The 26,884-nt window shown below is 37.4% G+C and overlaps 4 protein-coding genes across 4 annotated transcripts in view; 2 read left to right on the plus strand and 2 right to left on the minus strand.

The window, feature by feature from the left end:
- The window catches only part of ftz-f1 (ftz transcription factor 1), a 46,259-nt gene extending 23,958 nt beyond the window's left edge, over positions 1-22,301 (plus strand). Inside the window, exons 3-10 of the mRNA XM_017182140.3 lie at positions 6,967-7,524; positions 16,641-16,858; positions 16,952-17,346; positions 17,839-17,895; positions 17,993-18,191; positions 19,389-19,647; positions 19,720-19,820; positions 19,881-22,301. Coding sequence (XP_017037629.1) covers positions 6,967-7,524; positions 16,641-16,858; positions 16,952-17,346; positions 17,839-17,895; positions 17,993-18,191; positions 19,389-19,647; positions 19,720-19,820; positions 19,881-20,030 — 1,937 coding nt within the window. The 3' untranslated portion in view covers positions 20,031-22,301. The remainder of the gene's footprint in view (positions 1-6,966; positions 7,525-16,640; positions 16,859-16,951; positions 17,347-17,838; positions 17,896-17,992; positions 18,192-19,388; positions 19,648-19,719; positions 19,821-19,880) is intronic.
- Positions 22,302-22,307: 6 nt separating this feature from the next.
- Atg3 (Autophagy-related protein 3) lies at positions 22,308-23,923 on the minus strand. The gene is made up of 4 exons (XM_017182114.3): positions 23,729-23,923; positions 23,306-23,441; positions 23,040-23,230; positions 22,308-22,982 (listed from the first exon to the last, which is right to left on the minus strand). The coding sequence occupies exons 1-4, from the start codon at positions 23,798-23,800 to the stop codon at positions 22,371-22,373; spliced, it is 1,011 nt and encodes a 336-aa protein (XP_017037603.1). The 5' UTR covers positions 23,801-23,923; the 3' UTR covers positions 22,308-22,370.
- A 72-nt stretch (positions 23,924-23,995) lies between these two features.
- On the plus strand, positions 23,996-26,132 carry Nufip (nuclear FMR1 interacting protein 1). The gene is made up of 3 exons (XM_017182155.3): positions 23,996-24,255; positions 24,314-24,594; positions 24,654-26,132. The coding sequence occupies exons 1-3, from the start codon at positions 24,064-24,066 to the stop codon at positions 25,735-25,737; spliced, it is 1,557 nt and encodes a 518-aa protein (XP_017037644.1). The 5' UTR covers positions 23,996-24,063; the 3' UTR covers positions 25,738-26,132.
- On the minus strand, positions 25,789-26,541 carry MED11 (mediator complex subunit 11). Its single transcript, XM_017182157.3, has 2 exons — positions 26,373-26,541; positions 25,789-26,310 (listed from the first exon to the last, which is right to left on the minus strand). The coding sequence occupies exons 1-2, from the start codon at positions 26,443-26,445 to the stop codon at positions 25,847-25,849; spliced, it is 537 nt and encodes a 178-aa protein (XP_017037646.1). The 5' UTR covers positions 26,446-26,541; the 3' UTR covers positions 25,789-25,846.
- Positions 26,542-26,884: the final 343 nt, after the last annotated feature.

The raw sequence follows: 26,884 nt of genomic DNA on the forward strand, positions 1-26,884 counted from the left end.
AGTTGCCGAAACCCAGAAAAAACCCAAAACATTTGGCAATCGACACATAAATTAAAATGTCCAACCGCCCCCGCTGATCCTCCAGATTTTTTTTTATTTTTTTGAAAATGTTCAGAATTAAGTCGCGGACAAGAAATAAATGAAAATTAACTGTAGATTGCGTAAAGACAAGACCCATGAAACGACCGAAAAAATACAAAACTACAAAAAACCAATAAACAAAACCTTCGAGTCCGAATCCGAATCGGATTCCAAATCTGATTCAGTGACCAAAATAACAACAGTAACAACACAATGGCCTCAAATAAAGAAAATGCAGTTGGAACAAACAACAATTGAAGACAATTTTGGTGACTTTTCGTATGCGGTGCACGTTCCGAGTACATTTTATACGTTTAATGTTTTATTATGAAATTAAACGAAGGCAGCCAGCCGTCAGTCAGACGGGCAGTCAATCCCTCTGCCATTCCGTCCGTCAATCAGCCGGTGTCCAGTCATCGCAGGAAAAAAAGGGAAATAAAAAACCAAATGAAAAACCCAAAAATAACAAAACAGAATACAGTTGAAGTCGACAGTTAAAACAGTTGAAAAATTCGCTGTGCTTCGTTTTTTATTTTCCTACCACACGACATTAACATTTGTGCCACCAGCGCAGGCGACAAATCGCCAGAGATCGGGGCATTTCGGGGGTTAGCTCTAAAATGCTTTGTTTTCTTGTATTTTGGCAGTCAAGCGCGAGCTTGAGCACACTTTTTGGCCATTTTTAATGTACTGTGAAAGCAGACCAACAAAAATTCACATAGTGATTTGAAAATGTCAATCTACAAGTAGGGAAAATAATAAATAAATATTTTAAAAAATTTAATAGTTCAAAGAAAATGGTTTACAAAGGTGGTACTATTTATCACTTTTTAAAAAATGTACTAGGGATACCTCGATTAACAATTCTTAATTTAAAAAAATTGCCTTTTAAATATGCTATATAAATATATTTATTTTACTATAAATAGAATACAAAATGTATTTTTAGTTTGAATTTTATTAAAATTTTTCCTAGTTCCCTAACGATTTCTACTTTTGTTTCTTGTCCCTTGACATTTTAGCCGCCTGTATCCACTGTGTGTGTACAGTGGGGCACTTTGTGCAGTCAATTGGTGTGCCGTTGATGTTTTTCCGTTTTGCCGTTTTCTGTGGCCGAGTCTGAAACTCAGTCAGCCAGCGATTGACAAACAACTGTCGAAAAAGTCATTGCGCATGCGCACAAGTCAAAAAGGCAACGTAAATGCAGACGCAGAAACGAAGCAAAACGAGAACCAACGCCAAGCAGCCAACTAGCGCGGAGCCAAAAGGCCCCAAAAATACCCAAAACAGTTAACAGATCTTTTTTAGTGCATATATACGAATATATATTTATATATGTGTGCATATAGACGGGCATATTTGGGCAACGGTTACACGGAGCCATTTAAATGGAGTAGCGAAGTGGAAGCTGAGGTGCTGTTGCTTTTTTTCTTATTTTTTTTTTTTTGTAGTTTCTGCCGCTTATGCAGAAGTAGGTCTCCTCTCGCAGTCGTATCTCTCCTTCGCTATCAGCCAAAACTCAAGACCCAAAACTCAAACCTGTTTGCCGCTGGCATGAATCAAACAAAACCGAGAGTGAGAGTGAAACGGTGCCACAGTGATGGGCAAAATAATAGCAGCCAAAGGGCTAAAAACATATGGTGGGAGTAGAGGAGCCATTAAATGTAATAATTTTATTAGCATATTTAATTATGCTTTAAAAATATAATACTGACCATACAAAATGTTTTCAAATTGTTTCGCAAAAAAAAAGGAAAAACTTTTTGTTACTCTAAAATTCCCAACCGGTTAAAGCTGTGTTTTACTTAAATGTCGATGGTATGACTGGATAAAATGTGCACTTTTTATTCGTTTTTTATTATTGTGTTTTATTATATATTCTATAATATATTCATAAGTATCTTATGTATATTATGAGAAATATACATAATACAAACAATATATATATATTTTACAATATTGTTATTGTTTTAACCTCAACTGTACGTACATATAAGTCTGAATGTGTGTGTTTTGTCATTACCTGCTGTCCATATGATCAGAGATCCAAAGTCTTGTTGGCTACGGTCACGAACATTTTTCCGTTTTTTTTTTTTTATTTTTTTTATTTGTATATGTTTTCTTCTTTTTTGGGAAGGAAATGAAAATTTGCCTTAGCCTTTGTTTTCTGTTTCTGTACTTTTTTCTTGGGTAAACTTTTGAGTGCGTTTTGAGGTATTTCGTAAGATCAGCATACATGTGTGTATGTGTACGCTGTGAGTGTAGAGAAGAAGAGGAAGAAGAAGCAGAAGACAGAGTCGAGTCTCTGAAGACTCCAAGTTGCGTCTTCTTTCATCTTTGGTAATTGAGCGTTGAAATGTTGTAATCTCCCCGCAACCTACATGAAGGTGGCAAACGTGTTTAACTCTTTTTTTTACCTTTGCGTCATACGCAAACAGAAAGGAGCGGAAAGGGGAGAGGGGTTGAAAGGAGAGAAAGAGAGGGCGACACGTTTTCACGTGCATCACGTTGAAAGTTCCCTCTTAACTGCATTTTATGCGGTTTTCTTCTCGTTTTTTGGGGTTTCGGGTTTTCCCTATGAGGTTTTAAGGTTCCTCCTTTTATGGTCTCGTTTTTATAAATTTTGTAGCCCTTTAGGTCATTATTGTTGGATTTATCAAAGAGATTTCTGTAATTGGTATATATTAAATAAATATATTTAACAGTATTGATATTAAATAAAATATTTTAGGTAGCTGTAATTCCTTTGATAGGAAAACACCTTCTTTAATAATTTAAATCTAATTCAAATTAATTTAAAAATTTCCTGTTGTTATATTTATTAAACAAATCATCTTTATTATTCTATTTGTTAATACAAGTTTATAAATAATTATGAAATCTTAAATATTTTGTGCGGTTTTGTTATTTATGAACTCCTCAAAAATGCTGATTTTTAATGGGTGATGATGGGGGCCCTTCTTTTTGTTTCTCCGCTTTGTAGTTCCGTTTTTGGTTAGTTAAGGAATTGGACTTGGGGCTCAGGCTTCGGACTTGGACTCCGACTTGGACTCTGGGGAGTGAAAGTTTATTTAGTGACCACGTTTTTTATTATATGGTATATACACATGTAGTTTTTATGCTCCTTTCGGCGGAATCTTATGCAATTGGTTGGGTTTTCGGTTGGGCTTTTTAATGGGGTTTCCATCGGCAGGGCCTTTGCATCCTTATTTGGGGTACCCACTCCGCGGAGTTGTTAATATTTTGCATTTCTTAATGAGTGATTTAGTCTCTTCTTTTGGAGACGAACATTTTTTTTGGGGCACGTTAATTACCCGTAAAATATTACGTATACGCAACGCTAATTGATTTTTTTGGGTGACTGGCAAAGGGAGGAGCATTTGTGAAAGAAACAATATAAAAATTAGTTTGAAGCTACCATAAACATGAAACAACTACAAATTAACTGTAATCTAATGTTGTAATAAAAAAAGATTAGATAAAGTTAAATTTTAAAATTACAAATACAATTAAAAGTATTAAATCGTGGACTATAATAATCAGTAAATAATAATGATAACACTAAAATAAAAATTATTAAACAATTAAAAAATACAATAAAATTTAATTTATTATAAAAAGAATCAAACATAAATATATTTTAAAAATTACCTTTTGAAATGTATACAACAAAACTTAAAAAAACTTCTTGCCTAAATATAAAACTAAAGAGACTACAAATTATGAATTACCAAATATGCAAAACTCTTTCAAAAGAATGACAAATAAGCTTAACAAAATTCCCCAACAGCTTAATAACTGTATTTTAATAACCGAAATACCCCCAGAAACCCAAGAGACACAATAACTTTATATTAAACTAGCAAAAAGCCCAAAGCAATGCTTATTAAAAAAAAAGCGTGAATAGGCGAAACAATAACAATAACAAAAAACATAGAAATAGGAAACGAAAACGCGCCACATGAAAACCGTGTCATGAACAAATGCAACAAAACCAGCAAAAACAACAATGAGAAACCCACAAACTAATTGAGACCAAAACACAGACACAAAACGGAAAGAAAAACGAAGAAACTAAACCAAGCAGCAGCTGCAGTGGCAACAAAACCAAATAAAATCAAAAAGAAAAAAATACTAATATAAAAAAAACTGCTGAAGAAGAGACGAAAAATTCCCAGTTTATTTGAGTGAGTAAGAAATTACAAAATAGCCACTTGAAAAGTTAAGGCTTAAAGGCTTTCATAATGCCGTTGCTTTTGGCTATCATCCCAAACAGTTGAGGAAGAAAGTTTAGAAACGTGGCTTGGGTTTTGCACTCCTAATGTTTCTTATGTTTTATAGAAAAAGCTATTCTAAAAAGTATAAAACCAATTTAAAATTAAAATGTACATTTCTAGCATCAAATTAATCTAATTGATTTTATTTTTTTGCCCACGACTGTATTTCCGAAAGAATGACTTATTGTTGTTGCTCCGCACAGTGGTGTACAGTGGGCCCAAAGTCATGCCAAAAGGTTTCACTTTCGCTTTCCGTTTACCTTTGAGTTGGCGCTTGTATTTGCGCTTGTGTTTGTGTTTCGAGTCAGAGTTTGAATTTCAACAGCAAAGCAACAAAAACAAAGGCCCCAAAAAAAAGGGGGGCACTAAGTCAAGCCAGGCAGCGCTGCCTTTGCATACGAACAGAGAGAGAACGTGCCAGCAGCCGCAGCTAGAGAGTGTGCCAGCGGGAGAGCGGTGGAGCACAAGCAGCGAGAGAGCCCAGCTCTATCGAAAGTGAAACGAACAAGCCCGCGAACGAGTGAGCAAATAAACGAACGACCCACCGAGCGTATACGTAATACCCGAAACTGTCGAGTGAGAGCGAGAGTGTAACGCCGACAGCGACCGAGGCAGCGCTGCCAGCCAGAGCAGCGACGCCGACTGAGGCAGCGGCAGCACTATAGTGTATTGCGGTATCCTCGCCGTTTACTTGGGTTTAGTCAATCGAGATACGTGGTTGATGTTGGTCGTGTTTTTCGCACAGCACAGTCTATATAACTTACACACACACACACACAACCGACATACACACACAGGCACGCAAAAGTTACAGCTAACGAAATATTATTAACAAGAAAAATGTGCGCGTGTGAGCGGTGACCCGAATATCGTCGATATCGAAACAACAAAAAATACAAAAAATAAACAAAGCAGCAGCCACCACCGTTGCGAAATACCATAGATAAAAAGTATAACCGATGCGAAGTTGCATTCGCGAATATCTGCGAAAATATATCCAGCGTGTAATTAAAGCTGCACACCTCACTCACACACAGCAGAAAACAGCCCCAGGATTATGTTCTCTTGCTGCGTTGCGTGAGTGTATGCTTAAAGTTTAAAGTTTAAACAACAACAAAGTTTGTGTTCTCCACAATCCGCAATCCAAGCAACAAATAAGAAAATCGAAAATTCAATAAAATATGTGCACAAGTGTATATAGAGTGCAATTAGATCCGTGACCCACTTTCAATCAATCAACAAAAATAATCAAAATAAAAGAAGGAAAAAGAATACAACGTACGAATGCAAAAGTGAAAAAATACTACAACAAAATCGAGTGTTTGCCAATCGTTTCAATTCAACAACGCACACAATCAATAAATATACATAGTAGGATATATAGAAACAAAAGTTTATAAACAAAAAATCATCCTTTTTGCTGTCAACTCTACATAAAAATATATATTATATATTAATATATATCTCACTCACCTCGTCAAAGTACCTGCAAAATAACACTTAAAAAATTTAAGCGAACAACGCAAACCATTTCTTCAAAGGAATATTCGTTACAACAAATAATAACATACATAAAAATATCAGAAACCCTTAAAAAAATTTAAATAATTACATTTCTTATAAAGAATAATTCATAATAAAAAACAAAATTGTATATAATACATTTTTCTTCTTCTAAAGAACCCCGCGAAACAATTCCAAAACATTTCTTGCAAAGAAATTAAAACCAAAATAATATTACTGTGTTAAATACCATTAAAATATGTCAAGATATTATGATACATTTTAACAAGAAGCACTGTTAAAGCACACGCACTCTTTAAAATGTTGCAAATATTCAAAAATAATGTTCAAAAATTGAGTGCAAAAACCAGACCACCGTACAAGGATTACAAGGATCTATTTTACTATCAAATTTAAACAAGAGAGCGAGGCACCCTCAAAAGGTCAAGAAAACAACAAATTATAATATAAATAAATTAAAGCTTCCGTCCAGGAAATAAAATATAAAAAAAAACCCTTATCCCTACAAAAACCCAAACCAAAGGAAAAGGAATACATACAAAATTAATTACCTTTCCGAATTCAAGGGTATAAAACTTACATGAAATGTTATTAGAAATGGATCAGCAACAGGCGACCGTACAGTTTATATCGTCGCTGAATATATCGCCGTTCAGCATGCAGCTGGAGCAGCAGCAGCCCTCCAGTCCTGCTCTGGCCACGGGCGGCGGCGGCGGCGGTGGTAACAGCAACAATAACAATAGTGGCAGTAGCAACAACAACAACAACAGCACCACCAGCAGCAGCAACAACAATAACAACAATGACAATGTCTTGACCAAGTTCGAGCATGAATATAATGCGTATACGCTGCAATTGGCGGGAAGTAACAGTGGTGGCAATCAGCAACACCACAATGCCCACCACCAGCAACAACAGCAGCAGCAGCAACAACAGCAGCAACACCAGCAGCAGCAGCAACAACAGGAGCATTACCAACAACAACAGCAGCAACAACAGAATATAGCCAACAATGCCAATCAATTCAACGCGTCATCCTACTCGTATATATACAATTTCGATTCACAGTATATATTTCCGACAGGCTATCAGGACACCACCTCCTCGCATTCCCAACAAAGTGCCGGCGGCGGCGGAGGTGGCGGTGGCAATGGCGGCAACCTCCTGAACGGCAGCTCCGGCGGCTCATCCGTCGGCGGTGGCTATATGCTCCTCCCCCAAGCGGCCAGCTCCAGTGGCAATAACAATAACACTGGCGGCGGCGGTCACATGTCCTCCGGCTCTGTGGGCAATGGCGGCGGTAATGGTGGAGGCGGCGGAGGAGGAGGAGCAGGAGGAAACTCTGGTGGTCCAGGCAACTCGATGGGTGGCACAAGTGCCACGCCAGGACATGGCGGCGAGGTGATCGATTTTAAGCATTTGTTCGAGGAACTGTGCCCCGTTTGCGGCGACAAGGTCAGTGGCTATCACTACGGCCTGCTCACCTGCGAGTCCTGCAAGGGCTTCTTCAAGCGCACCGTGCAGAACAAGAAGGTGTATACCTGTGTGGCGGAGCGATCCTGCCACATTGACAAGACGCAGCGCAAGCGGTGTCCTTACTGCCGGTTCCAGAAGTGCCTCGAAGTCGGCATGAAATTGGAGGGTGAGTTTGAGATTTTTATATTATTTACTATTTATTATTTATTTAGAAAATGAAAATCATTTTAAGAACTCCTAAGATGGTTAGGGAAGTTATCGGAAGTTTAAATTATATTCATATATCTCACTATATACTCTTTTCTGTTAAATATGAATTAAGGCTATTAGTTTTCTAGGCATTTTGCCTTCTTATCTTTGATTCTTTTATATTACATACATTTATTCTTATAATTATTCCCTAGTTCAAATACCTTCTAGGCGTTTCTTAAAAACTATTTGAACGTTAACTTTTTACCAATAGTCACGTATTTTCCACTGACCCTCAATCAAAAGTTATTTACAACATTGCGTATGAGTGATGTCCATCCGACAACCTTGTGGAAGTAATGGATAAAAACTGTTTAATACGCATACAAGCTATCAAGCATTGGAAACTTCTGGGAATCAGATATTCAGTTAAAATAGCTACGCATTTGATTTCTTAATCATGAACTGGGTTTAAATTTAAATGCAAAACAATAAGATGAATCAAGGACCTATTACTTACTACTATTAGTGTGAAACAAGAGATGCTTCATGCAATGAGTAATGTAAGACTAATGAATAGGATCCGAAAGAATAGAATTCCAAAACGAAATTTAAATGTTGCCTTGCATTTCTGGCAGTTAGTCAGGTTTACTTAGTACTAAATGAACCTTTGTTCTTTATAATAAGAGTTGAGAATGGGAACTTAGTATTTTGCTAAATATGTAATAACCTTGCGTATACTTAATATTTCTTAATTGTCCAAAGAAATGTCTTTTAGATAAAGAATTCATTGCTAAAAATGTCTTCTTTATCTTATAATAGTTCCCTTGTATTTCTAATACGACTTTTCATAGTTTCTGTAAGGCTTTTCCTGTCCATTTCCCCAAAAGTTTCCTCAAAAAATTGGCATTTGGCAAAACCAACTACTATTGGCAGCCAGCCTCAACCATGACCCCTTTTTCCCATACATTCGCTTGGGAGTGCCATCCATACTCGTCGTATATTAAATAGTACGAAATGGAATGGGTTGGAGTGGGCCTCGTCCCTTGTTTGCAGTTTTGGGCTTTCGCTTGTGGCGCTCCTGCAGTCGTCGAAATGAAATTAAATCGATATTTCTTATTATTTATAAATGCGCAGCAAACTACAAAGGCGGCGGCGGTGGCGGCTAACATTGAAATTCTTTGGGGAAATCGCTGGGCCCCCGAATCTGAAACTCGAAACTCGAAATGTGTGTTCCCTGCTGTCCCTAAGGAATTTCCGGCCAGCCGTTGGAGAATAGTCGAGTTATTTTAGAACCGCTTGCCACGGCATCATGAGTTATTAAACGCAGATTATGTAAATGTGCATTACTGATGTGATGTGGCCCCATTTCGGTTGTGTGTGTGTGTGTATGTGTATAAACAACGGCATTAAAAATGTATTAATAAGTGTATTTCCGTGGCCGTGTATCCCAGACCTATCCCAATTATTTATTTCGCTTCCTCTGCTTGTTATTATTATTATTGTTATTTTTACTTTTTTTTTTTGTCGTCGGGTAGGTCGGTCAGTCTGCGGTTTTTTCGTTGTTGTTCTTGGCTCTGTCACGTCTTAATGACGCCAGCTTTTGTCATTGTTGTCACTGCGTCAACATTTTATTTTTTTCTTTATTTTTTTTTCTTTTTGTTTATTACAGAAACTGCTGTTGTTCTCTTTTACCTCGTTCTCATTTACCTTTCGCTCTTTTGCGTTTGTTTTCTTTTTGGCTTTGCGGTTTATTTTATTTTCTCAACCGTTTCTTCAAGTAAACACTCCTAAAATATCTTTTTTATTAATATTTAAGGCCCTTTTCTTAAAAATAAATACTCGTATGATTTCTATAAGACTTAAAAGGCTTAAGACTTGCTTAAAACTTTTATATGAATTCTCAGTTAATTAATTTATTTATCTTTTCAAAATCCTTAAACATTTACCTAACTTAAATACTTTTTTCCTAATGATCATTTAAACTAATTCAGATATTGATATTTTTGTGTTTATTTTAGGTCAGTTCTTTCTTTTTATAATTTTTTAAATCTTTAAAAATCTTGATTTAGATGAAACAAAATGTTGTATTTCTTAATAATCCAATTGAATTGTTTGAACTTTAAACTTAAGTCTGGACAAATCGGATATTAATTTGAGCTGTGCAAAAACTTGGTCTTACCGTCTTTTCTTCTTGAAATTTAATCTCCTCCCTCTATTTTTTTTTAACTTTGCCTTATTACTTGCATAATTACTTTTTATCTCGCAAAAAATCGTACCTCATTTTCCTACCCTTTTTTTATTTTGTATATATAGTTTTCGTTTTTTGCGTAAGTCAAAGGGGAAAATAATAATAAAAAACTTTTCCTTTTTCGCTTCTGGCACACAAGTTGAGAGGGCGCCCTACAAAAACAAGCATGTGCTGTGGAATACAGTACACAGACATGTACTGCTATATCTACACTGAGGGAAATCGGTTGATGAGAAATGAAACATATTTTAAAGACTAAGCTTGAAAAATAAAAGAATAACAAATATTTAAAGGTTTTATAAACCTCAATGTAAATATAATAATTAAATCCGTTCGATTGTTAAAAATGTAAAAAAGGAATTAAACTTAATAGATGATTATTAGAAAATATTATTCAAATTTCAGAGATGTTTACAAAATAGTACAGATTACAAAACATACTATTTATCATAAAGTTGGCTTTATTAATTCCAAGATAAAGTAAAGAAGTAAATTACTCACTTTCATTTGTACACAAGTTTCGTCCTTTGAGATATTTTTCTATCTGTGCTTGTAAATAGTTTGCTATGTATAACCCACATATATACAGCCAGTGTTGTGTATATAGTGCAAAAATATATATCTACATACATGTATATTCAGAGTCAGTGCAGCATGCACCGGCGGCCCCAAAAGAATTCCACGCCCTCGCCCGCAATACGGTCGCTGTCGACGTCGCTCGGTCGCGAGAGAAGCGAGAGAGCTCTATAAAAGGGGTCGTGCTGAGAGCCAAACAAACTCAAAAAGCGGCAACTGAGCAGCAGAGAACCAAATAGAGAGAGACTTGCTTTCGCTCTCATTTGAAAATGTTTTGAATTTTGTAATAGTTTTTTTTTCGTCTTTGGTTTTTCCTGACTGACTGCTTTTGTGAACTGGATTCAAACTAGCGCGCGCAATTTTTGTTTCTTGTTTCTTTTTTCTCTATTTTGTATTTGTTGTGTTTTTTGTTTGTTTTTGTTTGTTACTTATCATTTGCAACGCTCACTTGCTTGCCACATGCTTGTGTTTCCCCTAGTTTTTTTCTGTTTGAATGTGGCACAGCGTCAAACAAACTCTGCAAATTATTATGCAAAGTGTGAAAAGTGTGAAAATTGTGATTGCCGAGAGAAACAATTTATTTATTTTTTGGTTAGTTATGTTTTGGGTAGAGTTTTTGACACCAAAATAAACTGTCATATGCTAAAAAAATGTGTGAATTTATGGCAGTTTTTATTGGAAACAATTTTCATTTGTGTAATACGATGTATTTATTAAACATTTTGTAACTTGTTAAATTGTTAAACAAAAAATGGAACAGCTGTTTTTAAATTACTAATGCTAAATCTTTTTAAGTATTATTTCCCGATACGATATTTTAAAATCATTTTATCGTGACCAATTTAAATGGTAATATATAAAAAATAAAACATTTTGTTTCATAAATTTTTATATATATATATTTTTTTTGTTTGGTTTAGTTTTACTATTTTAAGATATAAATGATCTCAACGTTTAATTTATAATAAATTGTATTCTATTTAGATTTTTAAATATTATTTTTTTTTTGAGAAATTTTTAGTTTTGCTGTGCCATTAGAGCCCGTATACTAATCCCCTTAGGATGATTGTACTTCCTGTTGTTAAGCCAAATTTAATCATTAGTCTTTTTTTTTTTTTGTTTATTTATTTTTTGGTTTGCATACATTTTACCAGAAATTCGAACAAAAATCGTTTTTCATTTGAGTTTTATTTGTTGCCTTTTTGGCTGAGCTGAGCGCTCTCTGTGGGCCACCGCTCTCCCACTCACGCACACACACACATAACACACTTGAGTCAGCCGGGGCAGCGACGCCGACTGTGCCGCCGGCAGCGAGAGCAAAACAAAGTGTATGCAATATAACTCAGTGGTACGTACATATATCAATGTATTGCCATCTCAGTTCCGCTTTCGTGTACTTGGCCCATAGTGCCATCTCTTGCGCTCATGACCTAGATTCCACAGTGTGCTGGTGTGAGTGCACGTGATATGGCAAAATGTTTGTCTCTCTCTCGGTGGATTTTTTGTTGTTGGCTGCGTGTGAGTGAGTGTGTGTAATCAATGCAACATGTAGCGTGAGTGTGTGCGTGTATTTTATTTTTAATACTCACTGAATTATTACGAACATTTTCTCGTTTCTTGCTGTTCGTTCCGTTCCGTCTCGTTCCGTCCTTCCGTTTTTCTTGTTGTTGGCTCTGTTGAAATCTCTTTCGTCAGCGTCGCTCCCCTTTCCCTCCCACCGATGGACACACACACATGCGAAAATATATCTCTCGTTCAGTCAGGCTTTATAATTGCGGCAATTTTTAGCCGCTTTTGGATTTTGTGACTTTAGTTTTTTTTTTTTTTTTTTTTCCTCTTTTTTGGACCATAAAAGCCAGCAGCGAGACTTTCGGCTTAGCTGCTGGATGTTATGCAGTGTGACTCACACGGCTCACATGCCATATGTTTTTCGGTTTCAGAGGTCGGAACAATAGGGATTTGAGCCCTTTATTTAATCCCCCTTTTTGGACAATCGTTTGGGTTAACAGGTAACAAATTAAGATTGAGGGGGATTAGCGGTGTTTTTTTTTTTTCAATTACAAAAGATCCAGTGTTTTTTAATTTTCAGTTAAGATGGCATCACCACCTCAAAGTGAGCTTGGATTTTATTTAACAATTGAAGAATTTAAGAAACTAATTTTCGAATGTATTAAAACTCTTCTTATGCTGATTATAGTTCCAAAGATAATATTTTTCTAGTTGACCACTGCGTATACGTAATGTCGGTCAAGCCTTTAAAGTGAATTTTTATTTAGTTTATATTAGTTTTTTTATTTTATTATCTGAATAATTAACCAACACAGAAAATGTCAAATATTTCAGTTTATATTTCGGTTTTCCAATAAAATCCCACGTCTCGTATACGTAATATGTTGACCAATTGATTTTTAAAAATCAATAGACTATTTTTAAGCCACAGTATATTGGGCAAGGCATGACCACAGCTCTTTGAAAGAAAAATAAAAACTAGTTAAAGAATCGTTGGCCATTTAAATCGTTAAATTAAATGAAACTCGATGACAACATCCGCTACGGAAACTAAGCTTAAAACTTTGCCCAAAAAGTCACTCATACGCACCAGTGACCCAAATTAGAGGAAAACAAATTGTAAACGACTTAAAATAAAAAACACAACAGTTTCAAATGGCTTAAACCGAAAAAAAAATCCGCCTACGATAAAAAAGCCAACTGACAGGGGCCGCATTTATTGATTTCCCGGCTGACTTTGTGAGAAAATCTAAAAAAAAAGGAAAAAATCGTGGAAAGAGAGGGAAAGGGCGAAAAGGAAGAGCTGTTGTCGGTTGGGAACAACTTTCAACAAACATACTTTTGTGTCGTTTACAAATTGAACCACTTTAACCCCACACGAAAAACACAGTCGAAAAAAGGTGAAAATCTAAATAAAACCCAGGTTGAAAGTGAAAAAATGTCGCTAGGAAATTATGTAAGTCAAGTACACTTTGAGAAAAGGGTGGGATTGATTTGAAAAATTTAAAAAAATATATATAGACAAATACCAAGTCTTTAAATCGCTGATTAAATATTTTTTTTTTATGTACCAACGAACAACTAATTTAACAAATCCTGAATGGGAAAATTAATTCTTAAAAAACGGTGAAAAGTACTTATGGTTTTGAGACCGATTTTTTTAAAAATATTTTTGAAAGTTTTTTTTATTGTTGGTCGTTAAAAAAGAAATAATAATTATAATAATGTAAAAAAGTTTAGTTGTTTAATATTGAATAATAATTATGAACACATTTTATATTTTAATAAAAAAATGTGTAAATTGATCAAGCTATTTTAGACAAAAACAAGAAAGGAAGCTAACTTCGGCACGCCGAAGTTTGTATACCCTTGCAGATTGGTTTTCATATTTATATTATAAATTATAATGCCGAAAACAGACACTAAACGGAGTTTCATAACATTTTACCTGTACTTAATATGTTTACAGTTTGACAGTTACAGTTATACATTCCCAGCTTTACATTTTCTCTACATCTACGGATCACTTATATGGCAGCTATATTATATAGTTCTCCGATTTTCATAATATTGTTACCAAAATTCTGAAATAATACTAAAAGCTCATGTCTCAAAGTAGATGAAAATACGTTGAAAAACAACGAAGTTATAATTTTTTCTATCGCTTTCCCTATCGTTCCTATGGCAGCTATAAGATATAGTCGTCCGATTTTCATTAAATTTATACCAAAATTTTGAAATAATACCAGAAGCTCATGTCTCAAAGTAGATGAAAATACGTTGAAAAAGAACGAAGTTATAATTTTTTCTATTACCTTCCCTATCGTTCCTATGGCAGCTATAAGATATAGTGGTCCGATTTTCATAAAATTTTTACCAAAATTCAAAAGTAATATATAATGGCCATGTCTTAAAAATTGTGCAAAAATGTTAAAAAACATCCAAGTTATAATTTTTTTTCTAAAAATTTATCGAACATTTGTATGACAGCTATATGATATAGTCGTCTGATCCGGCCCGTTCCGACATATATAGCAGTGAGAGTATATAGAAGACTATATGTAAAGTTTCATTCAGATAGCTTTAAAACTGAGGGACTAGTTTGCGTAGAAACGGACAGACGGACAGACGGACGGACAGACGGACAGACGGACAGACGGACGGACAGACGGACATGGCTAGATCGACTCGGCTGGTGATGCTGATCAATAATATATATACTTTATAGGGTCGGAAACGTCTCCTTCACTGCGTTGCAAACTTCTGACTGAAATTATAATACCCTGCAAGGGTATAAAAAAGGGAGTGATTGCCTGAACTCCATCAATCTAAAATCGATTGTATTTGTTGTATTTATTGTATTTTGCCTTGCCCAACATAAATAGTCTTGATACAAAGCCGGAAAAAGTCATAAAAAAAGGCGCCCACAAACACAAACAACTTTCCCAAGAGAGTGGAGCATGGAGCGCGGAGAGAGTGAGAGTGGGAGAGAGAGCGAGTGAGTTTTTCTTTATTTTGGGAGAGTTGGCAGGCAACAACAATGGCCGTGTTGTCCCAGTTTTCACACACACTGTCCTTGACCTACTCCACTCAACAAAGTTGTCTAATGCGGAAAGCCTCTCTGTCTAATGGCGCTCCCTCTCGCTCGACATGTCGTAATAGAAAGCTCTTTCGCGTTGCCAAGCCAAAAAAGCATAATCGAAGGAGAGCGGCCAAGAGTGAGAGATGGCGGCCATAGAGAGCGAAAGCGGCGTGAGAGCGTGGCGTATGCAAGCGTTTGAGAGAGCTAAAGCACCAACACTTTGCCACCACCTGCATGTGTACGTATGTATGTTGATTATTTGTAAACAATACGCTTGACCTAAATTACAGTTACTTGTTCAGCGCACTAAAATTGCATATATCAAAAAGCTGCGGTGTGTGTGTGTGTGTGTGTATGTGTGCCAGTGTGTTTGCCTCTGTTTGTGTCTTAATTTTTCTCCGTTTTGCCTTTTGGATTTGAAATGCATATTTTATGGTGGCCACCTGCCGCCCATTGCCGCCCAATGCCAGCCCCCCTGTGTTCCTTCCTCTTCTTCGCATTTCTATTTTCTTTTTCTCTTTTTTTTTATTGCGGGAAAACAACCCCCGAGAATTGCATCTTGTAAATGAACACGGCGTTAGCTGCAATTGCAATCTGTTTTTGGACTTGAGCCACCCTCACAGTTCTCACTCTTACAGAGAAAAAAAAGGTACACAATAAAACTCCACCTTTTTATAGATTTTTTTATATTAATTAAGTATCTTTTACACATTTTATATTTTTTTTATATTTTACACATTTTAAATCCCATCCTTATAAAAGCGACCTCCGAATTAATATTAATGCATTTATTGGGCTTATTTATAATTGATTTCAAATTCGGCCCCCTGATCCCATTGCAAACTTCGGATTTCTAAACTTAATATACAAATAATTATTTGACTTATTGTTTATATTCATCCAAGTCTTTGAATATTCTATATCTGAGTATTTATTCCATACCTTGAACTTTCTTCTCATACAAATTATGATTATATTTTTCTTTCCGTGCACCCTTTACGCTCTTTTTCCGTGCTGCGCCATAAGAAGCGCATTTTATTGCGTTTCATTTAGCGTGTTCCCACATATATGTATGGACATACGAACGCACAATCGCACGGCCATACATACAAACGTATGACTGAGTGTTGTATAGTTTTTGTTTTGATGCCGCTGTACAATGTGGCGTATGCGCAATATACGTATGTAACTACAATTTCCATGTGCGTGCGCTTGTTTGTGCGCCTTTGCCAGCTCTTTGTTTTTGTCAAGCGCCGTTATGAGTTGGCTTTTAATGAGAAATATGAGAAATATATGAAATATATAAAAAGGAATAGGATTTTTAAATGGGTTTTCCCCTATAAAGGGGAGGGTTTCTTTTGGGGTTACCTAAAATATAGGAGAAATAAATTCAAATAAATTCTAAAATAAATACATTTGTTTGCAGCTCTATAAATTTATAATTGCAAAGGGGTTTATATTTTTTAATAATTAAAAGGATAATGATAGATAGTTTCTATACCTTTTAATGTTTTATTTTTCCATCACAGAGTCTAGTTTTAATTTTTTTTTTCTAAACCTGCAGGAAGGTTTGTTCTATACATTAATTTATAGTTATTTTCCAACCATCTAGCGAGTAAATTATAACCAGTAAACATTTAAACTAATTCAAAATTCTTATTAATTTTCCTTCTAGCTGTTCGAGCGGATCGGATGCGTGGTGGAAGGAACAAATTCGGACCGATGTACAAACGAGATCGGGCGCGGAAGCTGCAAGTGATGCGGCAGCGGCAGTTGGCGCTGCAGGCGCTTCGCAACTCTATGGGTCCGGACATAAAGCCAACGCCGATCTCGCCGGGCTACCAGCAAGCATATCCAAATATGAACATTAAGCAGGAAATTCAAATACCTCAGGTGGGTAAAAAATTAAACAATAAATGAAAATATAAATATAAATTCTAAAATATAGGTATATTAAATATATAATTACAAACCCTTCATTTCCAGGTATCCTCACTCACCCAATCGCCGGACTCTTCACCCAGCCCCATTGCCATTGCGCTGGGACAGGTGAATGCCAGCACGGGCGGTGTGATAACCACGCCCATGAATGCCGGCAACGGTGGCAGTGGCGGCGGCAATGGTGGGGGTCTCAACGGTCCCAGTTCCGTGGGCAATGGCAATAGCAGCAACGGTAGCAGCAGCAGTACCGGTGGCGGCAATAACAACGGCAGCAGCACGGGCAACGGTGCGTCCGGCGGAGGAGGAGGAGGAGGTGGCAACAATGCGGGCGGCGGCGGAGGAGGCGGCGGTGGCAATAACTCTGCCGATGGCCTGCATCGCAATGGTGGCCACGAAGCTGGAATAGGATCTCTGCAGAACACGGCCGACTCGAAATTGTGGTATTTAGCCAAGAAAAGAAATGTCAACCGAAAACAGAACCCTAAAGTTATATTCGAAACTTCGACAAACGAACTCACTAACGAAAAATGCAAATTTCTTTTTATTTTTATTTGAAATTTTATGGAAAAGGATTCAATATGATTATATGCAGCAAATATTGGAAATAGGGCAGGCGGTTATATTGTTTACAGTAGATTTTTATGGTTAATATAAATTAGATATTCAAGGGATACATTTTTAGAGATCTCTGAATTTTATCAGCTTTTAAAGCGAAAATTTTTACGAGTTTTTTTAATGATTTCTAAGGAAATACAATTAATTAAGATTGTGACATTAATTCTTCAAATAATTTTAGATAATAATAATCGCCTGCCTTTCCTTCAATTGGCTGCAATTATCACTTGATGAACGGTCCTTCAATTTGAAGATATTTAAAGTTTTATAAACCATAATTCCTTTTATATTTTTTCTCTACAAAAAAAAAACCAAAGCTTTGATTCCGGCACACATCCTTCGAGCACAGCCGATGCGCTAATCGAGCCATTAAGGTGAGTTTCAAAAATATATCTTTAAAATTAATTAAAGTTAAAATTAAAATAAAATAAAATTAAATTACTGAAATTCTCTTAAATTAAATTCCCTTAGAGTCTCACCAATGATTCGTGAATTTGTGCAATCAATCGACGATCGGGAATGGCAAACGCAACTGTTTGCTTTGCTGCAAAAGCAGACCTACAACCAGGTGGAAGTGGATCTCTTCGAGCTAATGTGCAAAGTGCTCGACCAGAACTTGTTCTCACAAGTGGACTGGGCACGGAACACGGTCTTCTTCAAGGACCTCAAGGTATGGCCAGCGTCCTTATCCCCTTACCCGTTCGCGTACCCGTTTCCATCCACAAATCAGAGTAAATCAGTGAACAGAAAACAGCAGACAACACAGACATCGGCAGACAGCGGCCGCAATACATGGTTCAAAGCCAGAAACCAGTTTCCAAGCTATAGGGGCCAAGTCTGCGGCATGTTATGTAAACCAGCGACGACTGGCGGCAGCGACGCAGGCAGAATCTCTGCATTGAATTTCGATTTCATTTGGCGTCTGACCTACTTAGCCAGCAAAGCCGAACCAGTCAGTCAGTCAGTCAGCCAGCCAGCTCAGTCGCTCAGTGACGCAACTGATGTGCTCACCCATACCAGCAGCCCACCAAGAGCGGCAGAGAAACTCAGACAGAGACTGAGTCAGGGGAGAAACTGAGAGAAACTGAGCGCAACACAGAGCGATAAAAGAGAGGGCGTGTCGTAATACCAGAGCATCCAAAAGCTAGGCCTTAACATATATCTCCATACCACATATCCACCATACAAAAACGTATCTATTGAACCCCTAATGCGCGTGCGGTTGCCACTTGAAAGCCTGGAACAACATTCTGTTCTTTATCGAAATTCAATATATTTTGTAATGAAAAGTATTTAAGATGTAAGATAATATAAAATTTAAGGATATTTCGGTTTATTTTTAAATATGTTTTATGAATTTTTGACAATTATTTTTACTTCTGATTAATGTATATCGATTATGTTATATCATAAATATCGTAAACTTTATTAATTAAAAATATTAGATATCTTAAAATATTACATTTAATGTTAAAATATTTTTATTTACGAAAAATATCAGAACAAATATTTCTTTATTAATTTGTTTCTCTTATCGATTTTATTATTCCAATATCTTAACAGAATATCGAACGGAATGTTATAATATCGATTAATATATCAACTTTTTCATCATATATCGATAAATATCGATATCTAAAAATCGAAAAGTATGGAGATAATGGAGCTAAACTGAATTCAGATTCGTTATCAGATTTGTTCTAAAAATACATTTTTGAAATGTATTTAAAAATTAAAATTAAAAAGAAACTTAATGATCCAGTTCCAAGTGGCAACTGTTCTTCTTGTCCCTATATATCTGCCTTAATCTTATATATTTCTTTATTTATTAATCAATTGTTTTTCTATATAATTTCGGAACCCCCAGGTCGACGATCAAATGAAGCTGTTGCAGCATTCGTGGTCGGACATGCTGGTCCTTGATCACCTGCACCATCGCATCCACAACGGCCTGCCCGACGAGACGCAGCTGAATAATGGCCAGGTCTTCAATCTGCTGAGTCTGGGCTTGTTGGGTGTACCACAGTTGGGCGACTACTTCAACGAGCTGCAGAACAAGCTGCAAGATCTGAAATTCGATATGGGCGACTATGTCTGCATGAAATTCCTAATCCTCTTGAATCCAAGTAAGGCCGTATAAGACTTCTCCTGGCAGATTGCCAACCTTCTAAGCGTTTTCGTTTTTGTTGGTGTTTCAGATGTTCGGGGTATTGTCAACCGGAAGACCGTCTCCGAGGGACATGATAATGTGCAAGCCGCTTTGCTGGACTACACCCTCACCTGTTATCCGTCAGTTAATGTAAGTAAAACGAGTATATATGTATTTTAAATATTTAATAAACTTGATTATCATTTGCAGGACAAATTCAGTAGGCTAGTGAACATCTTACCGGAAATCCATGCCATGGCCGCACGCGGCGAGGAGCATCTATACTCCAAGCACTGTGCCGGCAGTGCGCCAACCCAAACGCTGCTCATGGAGATGCTACACGCCAAGCGGAAGGTGTAGAATATTGGGGACACTTCAGCAGATGACACGGAATACTTAATCATTTATGAAATGTAAATAACGAGGCGAGCGGAGGCAGCCAGAGCGAATGGAGGAGGATACAGAATTCCATATTTGATATGGAGAATGCATCATCACTACTACCACAACCACCAACCACCACCAACAACTATCACACACATATACACCACACACACACACACACACACATTTGTTGATTCAATGTTTAATTATTATTACGTTTACGGTTAGGTCTAGTTTAACGTTAAACTAATTAATTAATTTTCGTCTTAAATTAAAGCGTGTTTTTAATTTGTGTAGAGTCGCGTCCCCCGATAAAGCAATTTTTAAAAGCGAGAATATATTGTAGAATGTATGGTTAAAAAATTTAAAGGGATGCAACGATCACCCCCTCCCAAAAAAAACTTTCAAAAGAAAAGCATAAGAAATTTTATTTTTATATATATTGTACCTCTACATATACGATACTTATGGATAAAATCTATATATATATTCGTATATATATATATATATATATATATATTTTTATGTAAATTGGCGTTACTTTTTAAGCGTCCTGCAGCAGCAACACTTTTAACACTAGTATTTTCGGTTTTACTCTGTAGTTGTTTTATTTTTTCCAATTATCTTTCATTTTTTGTGACTTTTCGCGCGCGCCAAGTGTCTTGCATAGTATTTGCGTCTAATCTAAATATTATAGAGAAGGAAAAACGAGGGAAAATCCATACAAAGCAAAAATTATAGGTGTTCATAATGGTATGAATGTAGTATGTGTATATTATTAAATGTAATTTCAATTTAAGTGTGTAAGAAAACAATGCAAACAACTACCTACAAGAAACAAGAGGATGAAGAAGATGGCAAGAAATTATATATATACATTATATATTAATAAAGAACATGTTTAAAACGGCATACATATAAAGATATATATATTATATATTTAAATTTAGCTGCAACTGTTTCAACTGTTTGTAAATTTCAACCAAAAAAAAGCGTAATTGTTTCAGCATCCCAGAAAGTGTGTAAAGCTTATTATTATCTAAAAGAAAAACATAAAACATTTATTTTGTGCAAAGCAGCAAAATTATAAATAAGCTTTCTAAAGTGAAAAAGAGTAACAGAGATGCTTAGTCAGTAATTTGGGCAATGAGAGCGGAACAGAAATCGAATTAAATACAAAAACAAGAAGAATATATATTGTAAAAAATCAAAAATATCGAAATAAACAAAACCAAATAAAGTGTATTTAATGAAAATAAAAAACGATTCACTGACACATTTTCAATTCGAATACTAAGTTTAATTAATATTCTTGGATATCGGTTCGTTTCTGCTTCATTGCCTTCATTTTTGCCTGGGCATTTTGCGCTTAAACAAAACGTACCTTATAAACTTAAATAAAAATATTTGAAATTAACTTCAGAACACACACACATTTCAAATTTAAAACAAAGATCGTTTAATGATGTTTCACGAATATTACAATAGAATATTACAATGGCAAAAGCACGACGACATCTACTATATAGGTTTGCCCTAGGTATACACATTATAAATATACATATACTTAGGTCTCTGTATGTATTATAAAAATGTAAAAAAAAGGTAAACAAAAATGATGGGTAAATAATGTGTACAAGTTGGCAATGCGGAGAGTTAGTGTTGAGGTTTAGAGTGGATCAGTTATATATATTTAAAAGATGTGTAAGTAAAGTAAAGGCAAGGCAAATTGTTGACGTCTAACGTTATATTTAAAGAAGAAGAAAATGCATACACTTGCAACATATTTAAATGTATATTCTTCAGGCGTGTGTGAATGGCGTTTAGGTATTTGTTTATTGTGTAAAATTGATTACGATGTGAACCTGTTATTGCAAATGAAAAGTGATTTTAAATATTAAGAAAAATCTATATATACATACTATATAAACCCATAAAAAAATACAAAAAAAAAAGAAGGATCTAACAGTTATATATATAATATACATTAAATGATTAATTATAAATGCAAGCAACACACACACACACAACACACACATTTTAAGTTTGAAAAACTGTTAAAAAGAGAAAAATCATTTAACTAGAAACAAAACTACCTAAAAACAACTACAATGCATATTTGGATCAATTTGATTTAAAATATGCTTTATTATTAATTATGTTAACATACAATTTTCATCTCAGAGATGTTTCAAACATGCAACCAACAAAAGCAAAGTGAAATAAAAAGTAATTATAAAAACGAAACTCTGGTTTCTTTTTAAGCCGAAGCACTTTATTTGCAGAGACACAAGCGCTACTAGTTAAATTTTTAAATTAAGACATGTTAAAGTTTTGCGTAAAGTCGTATTCGATGGTTGGGATAACGGTCTGAACGAATTTCAGGAATATTATCAAATATAAATGCACGCCCAGCTGGCCGCCGCCCTCCTCCACCGTCTGTATGATCTTCTTCATGATGTCCGCATGGCGACACGGATGCACCGAGGCCATATTGGGTCCCGGGAGATGCGGATGCGACTCCATGGTCACCGTCTTCTTGGCATGATCCTGGGATACATCCTCGTACATCTGCTCCACGGTCAGGGGTTTGCGCTGCTCATCGTACCCCACCACCCAGAGGCGTGGCGTCTGATAGTACTTGTCGTAGCTGATGTGCAGGTCGTAGGTGCGCGTATGGAGCACGGCCGAGTCACCGCCACCGCTGGCTTCGCCACCCGCCGTTGCTCCCGCTGATGTGCCAGCTGCCTTTGGTTCCACCTCGGGTTTTCGAGTGGTTGTAGCCACGGCTGGATCGACTAGCTCCAGCATGCCGCTCTCCTCGAAATCATCCATGTCTATGGCCTCGTCATCATCCTCGTCCTCATCTTCGGCTCCAGGTGCAGTGCCTGGTGCAGATTTATCGCTATCTGGAGTGTGCATTTCATCCTGCAGGAGATATTTTATTATTTTTCTAACTTGGTGTTTAAATTAAGGATATTTCACCTTCGTCTCCTCCATTGTCAGTTCACAGATTTTATCCTCCAGCTGGGTGGTGCCGTCATCATTGAGCTGGTGGGTCTCAACCCAACCGCCATCGCCAGACTCCTCCTCCACCAGGGTCTCCTCGCCAACGTATTCCATCTGCTTACAGCGTCGATAGCAGGGCACATTGCGCGTTATCAGGAATTGCTTATCTGAATAGAGGGAAATGGGTGATGAACAAATTATTTTAGTGATTTTTAATGGGTTTTAAATTGGTAATTACTCACCCTTTGGTAGGTAAGGTTTCGTCTTGGTCTCATCTCCGGCCGCCCATTGCCAGGTGGGGCAATGATGCACCAAGTGATCGCCGGCGGCCACAAACTCCTCGGGTGTCAGGACGCCTGTCTCACGGAATTTGGATTCCTGAAAAAAGAAAGGGGAAATTTAAGTGGCGACTCTATGAAAACTAAATCGGCGACAGTCTGGCGACGAAATCCGGTTTTATGGCCATCAAGGGAATGGGAAATCGTTGCGGGGAAAATGAGCGAATCAATATACACACAGCAGAGAGCCCTTATCTTTGCTGGCTTTCCTTTGTGCTGAAGCTGGCTTGTATAAATACACTTTTGCACCTCTGTTTTTGTGTTTAATCACAGCAATAGTAACAAAATTTTTCTTTTTAGATTGTTGTTGCACTTGCAATCAGTTACCTTCAGTACGGGCGTTAGATATTCGGCCACATTGAGCGCCGTGCCTTTTACGGTATTGAGTACGCTTTGCATTTCGTCGTCCCGTTGAGTATTGCCTTCTAGTCTAAACGCTTAAACTTAATAAATACAATTAACGTTGACTCTCTCAATTGACTTGCAATTCCCAGCAAATTGTTTTTGTTGCTAGCGACAACAACAGGGCGCTGCGGTCACACTAGGTCAATTGACTATCGATAAATGTAGGGAAATTTAGTATTTTTTGTTAACCTTTACCAGCTCCGGTCACACTGTTCCGATTCGCGCACATTGTTTTCAACGTTTTCCAAACCATCGAAATGGATGAAAAGATTCAGCCAAAATTTGTGCTGCCTTCGCCCAAGTTTGACAAGCCAAATGCTCCCAGCACGGCCTCACACCACTACCTGACCCCCAGTGGGATGACCCTGCTGCCAAGGGCCAAGCAACCGCCGCCCATGTACGGCGCACGAGGATCCACAGTGCCTGCCAAGTACCTGGCCAACGAAACGGTTGGTGTCCTTAAATACCCAAAGATTCTCCCCATTTAAAGGTTTATTTATACCCAAGAATCACCACAGTGATGTGCCGGCCGCTCCACCTGTTTACAAGTCTCCACCGCGGCCCGAGTATTGTCACACCTGCGGCATGATGTTGGCCAATTCACAGGACATGAAGCTTCACCTGGACAAGCACGAAGCTTGTCCCGCCGGGGATTGTGATTTTGCTGCCCTCCACAACATCCTGGAACAGCATATAGAAGCTAATCACATTACGGGAGACTATAAAAAGGTGAAGAAGGTGTGGACGGAGGTTGAGCTGGCTGCTTGGCGGGCAGAACGAAGGAAAAGGTCAGTTGGGTATTTATATATTTTGTTATTTTATCTTATTAAGCATATTTTCTTTGTAGATTTCCCACTGCCGCCAATGTGGAGCAAGCCAGGCTGGCCAAGGAGCAGCGTATGAAACGCGGTGAGCGCTTGGAGGCCTCCAAGTCTCGTTTTGGAAACCATGAAGATCGTCAGCGAACGCGGCCTAAAAGTGATCACAAGGATCGTGTCAAGCCCAACAAAAAGAAGAAAAGGAGGGGACAAAGAAAGCCAAATGAAGGGAAAAGGAGAGAAGGAACTAGTAATGAAGTTAAGGAAGCAGAAGCCACAGCTACTGCTGAGAAGAAGAGCATTGAAGAGGGAGCAAAAGACAAGCAAACGAATCTCTTTTCGGGCAAATTCCAGGGCACTGGACAAATGAAGGATTACAAGCACTTTAAGGATAAAATTGCCAAAAAGGATAATGCTTTGATAGGCCTGCTGGGAATGTACGGCTCAGACAGTGAAGAGGAAAGTGGGACAGAGAGTGAGGAAATGGAAGAGGATATAGATGAAGAGGCAGAAGATCTTAAAACTCCCACGGAATGCGTACAAAATGAAAGTCCAGATCTTGAAAAAAGCGAATCAAGCAGAGAAATAATTAACAAGGAAAATACAATTTCACCAGCCATCCAAAACGCTTCTAACTCGGGTGACATTTCAACTCCTCCAGCTTCATCTTCAGTAAATTTCACCTCTAAAGTCCAAAATGAACCCGAAGCAACTTCACCTGCTAAGGAGCACAATTCCTCTTCCGATGAGGCACCCGATGAAGAGCCTTTCCAACGCGTAACTGAAACCATAATCCAAGAAGATCCTCCCAAGCCGGAACCCAAGGAAGTACCTAGACCTCAACTTGCTCCCAAACGAGCTGCACCAAAGCGTGTTTATGGCTTGAACTTCAAGAAGGCTCGCAAGACAACGCAGCAGAATACCTTGTTATCCAAACTCCTAGAATCAGATATAAGACATGAGAGGAATGTCCTGTTGCAGTGCGTGCGTCATGTTTGTGAAAGGAATTTCTTTGGCATTGGGCAAAGTAAAGAACCCACGAAAAGTGATGCTGCGGAGGCTCAAATGGTTCCTAGTTGTGATAAACCAGAGGATAAAACCTCCGATTTGTAAACATTTAAAGTTAAAATAGTTTTAAGCCATTAAGAATACAAAAGTTGCAAATAGATTTCTTGTTGGCTTTATTTTAGTACAAACTTACATATGTATTCGTTTCTTAAACTTAATTGGTGGACATGGAGGAATCACTGCTGCCCATGGGATGATCTCCACCGCCAGCGGGTCCCCCGCCGCCACCAGCCCCGGCTTGCTGTTGTTGTTGCTGCTGCTGCGCCGCCTGCTGTTGCTGCTGCTGCTGTTGTTGCTGCTGCTGCTGGGCGGCGGCAGCATGCTCCTGTTGACGCTTTTGTTGTTGGCGGGCAGCATGCGAATGCTTTGCCTTAGTCTCCTCCAGCTCACGGACTCGGGATCGAGCATGCTGGATGCGATGCCAGGCCATTTGGAGTACCTTGGCAGACGCATAGCCGGATCCCTCGTGCGGCTGACCCGTGGACACTTGGGTCAAATAGTTGATCTGCTCGGACAGCTTTGATTCCACGCTGGACAAGCTCTTGAGGAACTGCTGCGACTGGGTTTCGGCATTTTTCTGAGACGACTTCTCCTTGCCCAATTCCTGCAGTGCTTGGCCTGTGGAAATGGGTAAGTTATAAACAAATGCTCTGGGGGTTTCGGCATGTCTTCTTACTCACCTGCACTCTGCATGCACAGGATTATCTCCTTCTCAATCTCATCCAGAGCATGTATCTTGTCCAGGGGATTCATCTTGTTTCAAGTTGTGCAAATTTAATAATTATAATTTGTGTTTAAAAACAAGACAAGACGAATGTATAAAAATTGGCTTTTGTTTTGGTAGTGATTAGAGTGGCCAGTTTTGCGTTTATCGATACAAAAGTCTGTAATCGATAAAACACAATCTAGCGAGGACTCGGACCATTGCAATTATACGGGCGTTGCCAGACTGATAAAAAGAGAGATAAGAAACTTTCATACTTTGTTTTCCCTGCCAATGAAAATTCAACTTTTCCATTCATATTTTAATGAAAGCTTGAATTCATGCAAAAAACATAATTCTTTTTGTTTAAACCTATTTCCCTAGATTTTAACAGATTTTTTTATATAAATTGATATATGATTTATTAATTCGAAATTTATACAATTTAAAACGTTTTTATATGCATTTTTGGTTTAAATATAACTGATT

The sequence above is a fragment of the Drosophila kikkawai genome, chromosome 3L, assembly GCF_030179895.1.
Source record: "Drosophila kikkawai strain 14028-0561.14 chromosome 3L, DkikHiC1v2, whole genome shotgun sequence".
NCBI lineage: Eukaryota > Metazoa > Arthropoda > Insecta > Diptera > Drosophilidae > Drosophila > Drosophila kikkawai.